This window comes from Cnephaeus nilssonii (genome assembly GCF_951640355.1).
Source record: "Cnephaeus nilssonii genome assembly, chromosome: 6".
NCBI classification, from domain to species: domain Eukaryota; kingdom Metazoa; phylum Chordata; class Mammalia; order Chiroptera; family Vespertilionidae; genus Cnephaeus; species Cnephaeus nilssonii.
In genome coordinates, this window is record NC_137077.1 from 52,729,228 (window position 1) to 52,740,730 (window position 11,503).

At 34.5% G+C, this 11,503-nt stretch overlaps 1 protein-coding gene across 1 annotated transcript; it reads left to right on the forward strand.

The window, feature by feature from the left end:
* Positions 1 to 4,213: 4,213 nt before the first annotated feature.
* On the forward strand, positions 4,214 to 5,152 carry LOC307101414 (olfactory receptor 6C2-like; the record flags this gene model as incomplete). The annotated part of the gene is made up of 1 exon (XM_079774345.1): positions 4,214 to 5,152. The coding sequence occupies one exon, from the start codon at positions 4,214 to 4,216 to the stop codon at positions 5,150 to 5,152; it is 939 nt and encodes a 312-aa protein (XP_079630471.1).
* Positions 5,153 to 11,503: the final 6,351 nt, after the last annotated feature.

Here is an 11,503-nt window from a genome sequence, read left to right on the forward strand (position 1 = left end):
ACTTTTGCCTAGCATTTTTCCTTTTTTTATCAAATGTCTTAAGAATATACTCATTTCATAAATATTAGTAAAGGAAAAAATGAATTTCTATGACCTTTTAACTACTTTACATGACAAAGATTAATTTTAAAAAAGAGAACTAATTTTTTTATTAGATTTTCCTACCAGTCTCATTTAAATGATTCTGTTGCTTTTGCCTGTCCCTAAAGACTGTGTTGTTTGATTTTTTCCCCCAAAAGTTTATTACACAAATGATTCATTAGTGATTTTTGAACTTGGTCACCAAGGGCCCATCACCAAGGGCCCTTTTGTTAAACAACTTTGCTGCAGACTTGGCAAATTAACAAATATTAAGCTTGAAATTGGAAAAATCTCTCTGCAAGAGAAAATAGTTCAGAACATCAACCTTCCAAAACTACTGGAGCTTTCTCTGTACTGGCATTTCTTTTTACCACTCAAGACTAAAAGAAAATATTTTTAGGGCTATGCAGCACATCTGTCGTGAAGAAATGTATGCAATTGATTGAAGATGGGAACGCAAGTCATTCCAGACTTCTGTAACTGTGGGCCTGGATTCAGTCAGTAGTGAGCAGAAACTCTCATGCAAGTTTTCAACATTACATTCATTTTCAAATTTGTATCTGTAAGAATAATAATGGTAGTTAAACATCTCATAAAAAAAGAGTCTATGACTAACTGTTAGAAGTATAAATATGCTATTTTCTATCTTTTCAGTTATATTCTCTCTGGATGAGATTGGGTCATATTTGCCTCTAAGAAATAGATTTTCTCTTACTGTATAAAACGGAAAGATGTGAGTTTTAATATGGCTTTTAATGAAATGTTATTTTTAGAAAGCATTATTCTTGGATAATTTGTATTAATTGGTGTGACCAGTTTTTAACTTTACTGTTGATGCTATTACAGATGTCCTCATTTTCTCCCCTTTGCCCATCTCCACCCAAGCCCTGCCCCCCTTTCCTCTGGCCATCACCACACTGTTGTCTGTGTCTATGGGTCATACATATATGTTCTTTGACTAATCCCTTTACCTTCTTTCATCCAGTCCCCCCTTCCCCCCTCCCCTCCAAAAGCTCAGTCTGTTCCATGTATCCATGACTCTGTTTCTATCTTGTTCGTCAGTTTATTTTGTTCATCAGATTCCATAAATGGTGTGACCATGTTTATGCCACAACAAGTAGGACATCATCTAAAGGTAGTATAACTTGAGGGACATGAAGAAGCAATACTCTCCCAACAGAAAAAAAAAAAAATCAATTGACAAATTGGCTCACATTTCATCATCTCATTAGAAATAAAAAAAAAAATTAAGTTCTTTAACTATAATAGAAACAATAACCAGGCAATAATAATCTAAATAAAACATTACTTAACACCTGCATTATAATATCAGAGTTCTCATGGGGGGAGAAAACGTTTTAGTGACTAGAAGAAAAAGTGATATTATAACGAAATACTATTCAAAGTCAGTTGGGCTGCATTAGTTGCCTCGGAGAAGCAAAGGAAGCAAGGATCCTTCAGTGCGTCTCAAAATGATCTGTTGTAAATTTCAGGTGTGGAGCGACATTCCCTGGGAGCATCCTAGGGCTGAAGCAAACCATGAGCAAGTCCACGCCCCTTCTCTGTGATAGTGACTTCCATTACTGGGATTTAACTCCAGAACTTACACACATGGTCAAAGTTGACATTTTCCCTGCTCCATATGGAGAGAATATCATAAAGTAATACAGCAAAACTTTTCACATAATCAACCAATCAGTGGCTCCAGAACAAATAGTAGGCAGCTTTTTCTTTTGACTCAATTTTTTTAATATTTTAGAAGCTGATACAGTATTCAGTTTGTGCTAGTTGAGAAAAAAAACTGTAGACAACATACTGCCACAAATTTAGAACGTCAAAGTCCTCAACTTCCGGTTTTAACACTCTACTGGGAGCTGCATCAGGAAAGTGAAAGCAGTATCAAGGAATATACAGCTATTCCTTTGACTGGCAGAAAAGGCAAGGAGGGGAAGACAATTATCGCTTTTTTTCAGGAATAAAGGTAATGGATTTGATCTGATAAGATCAAATGATAAGAATTACTACACAAGCCAGGAAAAAAAAAAAACTTCAAAAAAAGTCTAAATGTTAGACTCAAATTATAGCAAATTAAATAAGTAAATTCACCTCAAATATGAATAATGTAGTTTCAGGTGGAAATTTTTACTTAAATTTTTACCAGTAATTATTTTAGGCATTGAGTATATATGGAAATGTGTTACTTATAGGTTCTGTTCTAGTTAAATATCAAAGCAATGTACATCCGCAGAGTAGTACTAAAATTGGAGTAAGAATTGATTGCTATGGATGACACCCAACCTGTTTCAGAATTTCATTAAACTCCAGAAAGAATAGATACTTAAACAAAAACAAAAAAACAATGACCAAGCATTTGCATCTCAAGTGGAACTGGGGTTTGGGGAACAGAGATAAGTGAAGAAAAAATTACTCCAGATAGGCAAACCATGTAAAGTGATTACTTTGATGCACAGCCAAATTTATTACATTAATTATAAGAAACTCAAGAACACATATGTAATACCTTAAACAATAAAGAAAAAAATTTTTTTTAAAAAAGAAACTCAAGGAAAGAAACAGGAGGAAAGTGTGGACATTCTTATGTTTGAGGTTTATTTGACTACATTCCTGACATTCTAAAGAGCAATTATTTTTGGCGATCAAGCAATAGGCATTCAAGAGAATATCCACTAACTCTACTTGTTAAATTAAAGGAACTAAAAAAGAGACTGAAAACATGAACATAATAGAGACAAGAAAGAAGAAAAATATCCAGAAATTAGAAATTTAAAAGTGGGGGGGAAAGGTGGATGTTAAGATAAATTATAACCAAAGAACATATATGCTTAGCCCAAGGACCCAGACAACAGTGTGGTTATGGCCTGAGGGAGGAGTGTGGGGGCCGGGTTAAGGTGGGTAAAGCTGTGGGGGGCGGGGGCGGGGGGAGCAATGGGAGACATCTGTAATATTATCAACAATAAATAAATGAAAATTCTCACAATCTGAATGGGGGGAAAATAAATTAAGAGAATGTTATGAATAGTGTGGTCAAAAGTACTCATTCCACATAGAAGCCTATAACTATTTTATACAAAAAAAAATAGGTATTTGATAAACTTTAGCAAAAATCTTATCATTAGAATGGTGGCAGCAAAAGTATGATTACAATACGGTGAAAAATGAATGATTGGTGAATAACAAAAGGAAAATAATTCAGAACCAGGATGTGGAAATAATGAGAATATATTTATTAGTTATTATGATTTAGGCACTTTTCTAAATTTCAGATACATATAAATTTAATTTCTTTAAACAGCATTTAAAGTGGGGAATGTGACTAGTATTTATACCTGATTTTTTTTGTACTTTAGTAACATTGGTACCAAGATGTTGGAATGTATACATCTTAGCTAAATAGATGAAAGATTAAAAAACAGTGGTGATGATGTCAAGTAATCCTGTGAATGTCACACCCAACATATTTTAACATTCTAAACAACATATTTCTCACCAGAATACTATGTTCTGCACATAGACAGTGACTATAAATCTTAAAAAGAAAGTCTAAGAGAGAGGAAGAGACCAGAATAAATGAATGATGAAAATATTGTTTAGAGATTAAAACATGAGTTTAAAAAAATTATAATAATGCTAAACAAAATCTTAAGCAATGGGCTGGAAAGCCCGTATAGTAAGCCCCAAACTATTTGTATTATATTCACACTTTATCAATATTCAACTACAAAGAAAAATATTGAAGTGGAAGATTTGGCTTTAGGGTTTAACTTTAGTTAGCAGTAAAATATAACTGTGTAATTCAAAACCAGTGTGCAGATAAAAATAAAACATAAATTAGGAATAAAAAGTGGAAAGGGACTCATAATTCATGATTTTTTGGAATGTGGTATACATAAAGTAATCTGATATTTTAAAATACTCCTTGAAATTATCAAAACATACACTGTGGAACTTAATAATAATAAAGATAATAATATTTATAACCAAAAGTTTTTAAATTTCATGTCAGATGGTTTTGAATCGGTTGTTGAGCAACTAATTTTTGCTATGTGATGTTAACATCATTCTCCTCATACCAAGTATCTCTGAATGCAGATTGAATAGAAATCAGGACTCAATGATGAGAAACCACACAGTAACAACTTTTGTCCTCCTGGGACTGACTGACAACCCACACCTGAAGACTGTGATTTTCATCTTTCTATTTCTCACCTACATGCTGAGTGTAACTGGGAATCTTACAATCATCTCCCTAACCTTCATAGATTCTCACCTTAAAACTGCGATGTACTTTTTTCTACAAAATTTTTCCTTCTTAGAAATCTCATTTACATCTGCTTGTATTCCCAAATATTTGTACAACTTATCAGCAGGTGACAAGACAATCACGTATGACAGTTGTGTCATTCAAATATTTTTTACAGACCTCTTTGGGGCTACAGAGTTTTTTCTTCTTGCCACCATGTCCTATGACCGGTATGTAGCCATCTGCAAACCCCTGCATTACGTGACCATCATGAACAATAGAGTCTGTAGAAGACTCATCCTTTGGTGCTGGACAGCTGGCTTGTTGATCATGATCCCACCACTTAGCCTGGGCCTAAATCTGGAATTCTGTGACTCTAATGTTATTGATCATTTTGTCTGTGATGTATTCCCCCTCCTAAAGATCTCATGCTCAGAAACATGGCTCATTGAGCAGGTGATCACAGTGTGTGCTGTTTTGACCTTTATCATGACCCTGGTATGTATAATTCTATCCTATATGTGCATCATCAAGACTATTTTACAATTCCCTTCTGCCCAGCAAAGAAAAAAGGCATTTTCTACCTGTTCTTCCCACATGATTGTCATTTCCATCACCTATGGAAGCTGTATTTTTATCTATGTTAAACCTTCATCAAAGGAATCAGCGGCTATTAATAAGGGTGTGGCAGTTCTCACGGCTTCCATCACTCCTATGCTGAACCCCTTCATTTACACCTTGAGAAACAAGCAGGTAAAACAAGCTGTTAATGACTCCATCAAGAGAATTACATTGTTCTTTAAAAAATAAAGGAACTTGCTAATGTGGAAGAATCAAGTTTTTATTTAAAAAAAATCAGACATCCATAAGCTTTATCTTTACACTTTTAATCCTTTCCTTCCTCACAATGAAGCTTTATTGGGATTACATTTCTCAATAAGAAAACATAATGCATTTCCAAGAAACAAAAGAATAACTTCACATGTAACCAAGCCTTAATAAAACAACAAACAGTACAAAGCAAACAGAAACAAGGAATTCACCTTAATATTTTGGATTTAGTAATGGTGCCAGTGTTTATTCCAACTCCAACCTTTGAGTGCATTTTTTATTCCAGGCACCATTCTAAGTTACTCTGTTTCTTACTTTAAACAATAAATCAGAGAATGGTTTGGGGAAAATGGGTTCAATGTTAAAGATGAGATATTTAAATATTAAGTATTTATGCTGTTAAAGATTTTAGCTTTATTTCATGATGACAAGATTGCAGTAGCTAACAAAGAAAATCACTACAGACCTATTACATTTTATTATATGTAATAATAAACTTAAAAGTTATTTTATCTTCACTTCAAAGATAGGTAAATCAAAGCTCAGCAAAGTTATTGCTAGTAAGAGGTAATTTCATGGAGCAAATTCATTTGTACATGACTCTAGGCCTGTGTTTGTTATAGTGTGATGCAGGTTTTAACATTATAATGTCCTCAAGGGACACCTTAAAAAATTACCTTTGCCAAATAAGTGTATTAATTTATGAAATGGGAAATTTTTTTCTATAATTTTAAGAGAAATTTTTATTTAAATACAGCAGGCCATTTTAATATAAGCATTCAAAAGTATAAGAATTAAAAATATTTATATTTGAAAATAATTTATATTAATGCTAAAGGCCCGGTGCACGAATTTGTGCATGGGTGGAGTCCGGTGAAGGGAGGCAATTGTGGGCAGGGCCAGCTGCGGGGAGGAGCCATGGGTGGTTGGCCAGCAGGCCCCGCGAACGGGTCAAACTCCCATAGAACTCCTGGACGAATTCCCAGTTGAGGGGACAATTTGCATATTAGCCTTTTATTATATAGGATATTTACAAAAAGAAACATACTTTAATATAGAACTATGAGGAGCAATAAGATTTCAACAAAGAAGTAAAGTCAAAAGCGTATGTACACTCTCTCTAAGTAGGTAGTTAGAAGTGAAATTGTCTCTAAATTGGTATATAAAACTGAATTCATGAATGTAATGATAGTGAATGTCCCCAGGAAGGCCAGTGAAATCAGGGCAATGAGCTTAAAAATGGCACTAGTAACAGATGCAGAAATTCATATTAAATATCCGGCCATCTTTAGGCACAGACGTTCCTTCAATCAACTCTTACTTATATGCTCTATTCTAATAGCACATCAAGGTCATTCAATGAATTAGTTTCCTTTGATCAATATGATGTAGGTTCTGAGGTTTTGGGCACGTTCTAATTCTTTCTACCAAATTATATAAGCTTTCATTCGGTCAAGATCATTAATTTTTATTTTCACATATCTGGGTTTTATTGTAAATGATTTCTCCAGCTTTTCACATAACTCTTTGCAGAAACTCCTGCATTATAACCTTTGTGATTGCAATTCATCCAATTGCACTATCTGTTCTATTTCAGTAGGATTAATTATTTAGAAATGAAATTATCAGATGATTGAATTTACATTGATCACTCTCACTTGAGCAATGAAATACCTGAAAGCTTCCCAAATGTACAATGAATAGAAGAAACAATACTAACACACTATGAACAAAGAAGGAAGCAACACCATGGCATAGGGAACTCAGCCACTCAAAGGGAGAGTAGCGGGTGGATAAAGGCCTTTTTCTAAGGATAAGCTTGGTGTCAGGTCAATGCCATGTCCTATTCTTCTCCTTCCCAAAAGTAGCCCATTAAATCTACCTGATGAGATACTGAGTAAGTCCTGACATGATTTCTCAAAACTCATGTTTATTTGTAACAACTACTATAATATGTATAACATTATATTGAATAAATTACCTTTTTTGGTGACTCTAGAAAATATATTGGCCAATTGAGGAGTTCCATTTAGTCTCTATTGAAAATAAAAATTTGATCAGACAAAATATTTAGAGGTAGGATACAAACTATTCTATACTCTGTGAATTGTTTCCACCTGCTCAACCAGAACCAGGACTAGAACAAACTCTACCTACCAGCTGTACAACTTGACTCTGTCTCTCAAATAATCCTACTCACGGGTAGTATGCTGAATAACCACAACCCCAAAGATGTCCTAATTCCCTGAACCTGTGAATGTTATCTTACATGGCAAAAGGGACTTTATGGATGTCATAAAGTTATAGACCTTAAAGTGAGGGGGGAAATTAGATTACCCTGTATTGTCCAAGTGTCCAATGTAATCTCAAGGAAGCAGAAATATCAAACCAGTAGTAGATGTGACAATGAAAACAAAAGGTTGGAATAATACAAGGAAGGGACTAGGAGCCAAAGAATGCATGCAGCCTCTAGAAGCTGAAAAAAGCAAAAACAAAAATAAACAAAAAACAGTTTTTCTCCTAAAGCCTCCAGGAAAAATGCACCCCTGTGCATAACTTGGTTTTAGACTTCTGACCTCCAGAACTATAAAGGAATACATTTGTGTTGTTTTAAGCCACTAAGTTTGTGGTAATTTGTTTCAGCAATAGAAAATCTATAATATATCAAGAAATAAATAAAAAGAACTATTTATTCCAAATAGTTATGTAAACACATCCAGATTGACTTCAGCTAGATTTGTTTAATTAAATGTACGAGGTTGACATTGTTTAATAAAAGTATATAGGTTTTGCCCTGACCAGTTTGGCTCAATGGATAGAGCGTCGGCCTGTGGACTGAAAGGTCCCAGGTTTGATTCTGGTCAAGGGCTTGTACCTTGGTTGCGGGCACATCCCTAGTAGGAGGTGTGCAGGAGGCAGCTGATCGATGTTTCTCTCTCATCGATGTTTCTAACTCTCTATCCCTCTCCCTTCTCTCTGTAAATAAAAAATCAATAAAAAATAATAATATAAAAAAATTATATAGGTTTTAGTATACAATTCTGATACACCATCTGTATATTGCATTGTGTATATTGCCCACCACCCAAATTTAAATCTTCTTCCATCACCATATAATTGACCACTTAGCCCCTATTAGAATTGTATACTTGGAATCTATGTAAGAGAACACATTTGTGTTGTTTTAAGCCACTACATTTGTAATTTGTTTCACCAATGGAAAACCACAATACTGTTGTCTTTGTCTATGAGTTTTTGTCTTGTTTGTTCATTTGTTGCTTTCAGTTTTATATCCCACATGTGAGTGAGATCATATGGTACTTGATTGTTTGTCTGACTTGATTTTGTTTAGCATGATATTCTCAAGGTCCATCCATGTGGTTGCAAATGGCAATAGTGCCTCACATTTTCTTATGGCTAAGCTGTATTCTATTGCATATATGTACCACATCTTCTTTATCCAATCATCTATCCAAGAAAAATTTGGTAGTTCCCATGTCTTGGCCATTGTGAATAATGTTTCAATGAACATAGAGATGCATATATCTTTGCAAGTAAATGTTTTCAAATCTTTCTGGTAGATGCCCAGAAGAGAGGTTGCTGAATCATATAATAACTCTATTCTTACTAATTTTAATATATTTTTACTGATTTCAGAGTGGAAGAGAGAGGGATAGAGAGATAGAAACATCAATAATGAGAGAATCATTGATTGGCTGCCTCCTGCGTGCCCCCTACTCAAGTATGTGCCCTGACTGGGAATCAAACCATGGCTTCTTGGTTCATAAATTGACACTCAACCACTGAGCCACACTGACCTGGCTATTCTAAATTTTTTGAGGAATTACCAAACTGTTTTCTTTTCAATTAAATTGATTCAGGAGACAATGGTTAACAGCATTATGTAAGTTTCAAGTGTACAATTCTATAATACATGATCTGTATATTGCATTGTATGCCTACCCCTGAAGTCTGGTTTTCTTCTGTCACCATATATTTGACTCCCTTTACCCTCTTTATCCTCCTCCCACCACCTTTCCCCTCTGGTAACCACCATACTGTTGTCTATGTTTATGAGTTTGGAGGAACTACCAAACTGTTTTCCATAGTAGTTGTACCAGTTTACATTCCCACCATCAGTGACTGAGGGTTCCTTTATCTCCACAACTTCTCCAAAAGTTGTTATTGCTTCTCTTGTTGATAATAGCTATTCCAATAGACTTAAGGTGCTATTCCATTGTAGTTTTGATTTGCATTTCCTTAATAGTGAAGTTAAGCATCTTTTCATATATCTGTTAGACATTTGTATGTGTTCTTGGGTGAAGTGTCTGTTCAGGTCCTCTACCCATTTTTTAATTGGATTGTGTTATATAAAAAAATCATCATATTTGTAAGGAAACACAAAAAACTTCAAATAGTCAAAGAAACCCTAAGAAAAAAAGAACAAAGCTGGAAGTATTGCACTACCTCACTTCAAATTATACTGCAAAGCAACAATAATCAAAACCACATAGTTTGGCAGAAAAACAGACACACAGACCAACGAAACAAAATTGAGATCCCAGAAATAAACCCATATGTATATAGGCATATAATTTTCAGCAAAGGAGCAAAAAACATACAATGGAGAAAAGAAAGCTTCTTCCATAATTGGTGCTAGGAAAATTAGAAAACCACATGCAAAAGAATGGTTCTAGATTACTGTTTGTCCCAATGTACAAAAATTAACTCGAAATAGATCAAAGACCTAACTATAAGACCTGAAACAATGACTTAATAGGAGAAAACATAGGTACTAAAATTATGGACCTTATTCATAGGATTTTATGAATTTGACCCAAAAGGCAAGGGAAGTAAGGGCAAAAATAAATGAATGGGACCACATCCAATTAAAAAGCTTATGCACAGCAAAAGACACCACCAACAAAACTAGCAACCAACCAAATGGGAGAAGGTATTTGCAAACTACAGCTCTGACAAGAGATTAATATCCAAAATATATGAGTTTTTAAATTGTAAAATATTATTTGTTTGCACCCTCGAGAGCTTCCAGTATGAAATCTGAAACAGACCCCCATACATGGAGGGAAAAGAGAAACCTAAGAGAGAGGTGGACCACTCCAGATGAGTAGGTAGCAAGTTTATAAGCAAGGGAATTTACGTACAAGGCTTGTCTTGGGAGGTCACAAGAGGAGATACTCACACCTGCCCACTAGAACCTTAAATGTTTATATAGAGGCCTTAACTGGATTCAGTCACATGTACCATTCAGATGGTCTCAACAACACTTGCTCTCTCAATTGTGTCCTTGAGACGGTGGTCAGGATGCTCATTCCAAGGACAGGGGAGCAGGTAAGGAGCCTCCAATTGCCCGGAGACCAGCTCACCATCAATTGACAGTCACATCCTCTCAATGACCTTCTCCAAAAAGCTGGACATAAAGAGGACTTTGTTTTAGTCATTAGTTAATCCATGATAAATATTTCAAGAGCATTTATTTTTTATTTTAAATTATTCTTTTCAGCTTTACTGGGTATAATTGAAAAACAAAATTATAAAATATTTAAAGTGTACATCATAATGATTTACTAAATGCATACATTGTGAAAGGACACTTTCCATCTTCTTAATTAATACATCCATCACTATATAGATAACATTAAAATTTTACTGTCTTAGCAAATTTTAATTTTACAATACAGTGTTATCAACTATAGTCATTACATTATACATTAGATTCTTTTGTCTTGCAGCTGAAGGATTGTACTATTTTACCAACCCCTCCCTATTTCTCCCATTCCCTTGTTCCTGGAAACCACTTTTCTACTATCTGTTTTTTACTTTTACTTTTTCTTTATATTCTACATAATATAAATAGAGAGTAGGCAGAAAGCAGTAGCGGGGAGGCAGAGAGGATTAGAAAAAAAGTGTGGTGATTGTCAGGGGATGTGGAGCTAAAGGAGGGTATAGTGGAATTATTAGTGATGGAAATATTAAATTTATTAAATTAAAAGCTTGATATTATAAAAATAAAAGTAATATTGGGTATTTATCTTTCTCTCTGTGTCTTATCTTACTTAGCATAATGCCCACAAGTTCCATCTTTGTGGTCACAATGGCAGGATTTCATTCTTGCTGAAGGCTTGAATATTCACATGTTGCATTTTGTGCCTGTGGCAATCCAGTTTTCCCAACACCACTTATTGAAGAGACCGTCTATCCTTATTGTATATTTTGGCTCCTTTGTCATAAATTAATTTACCATAGTAGGATGGAAAATTTTAAATAACATGGATATATAGTATATTGAATTTTAGATCAGATGGAACT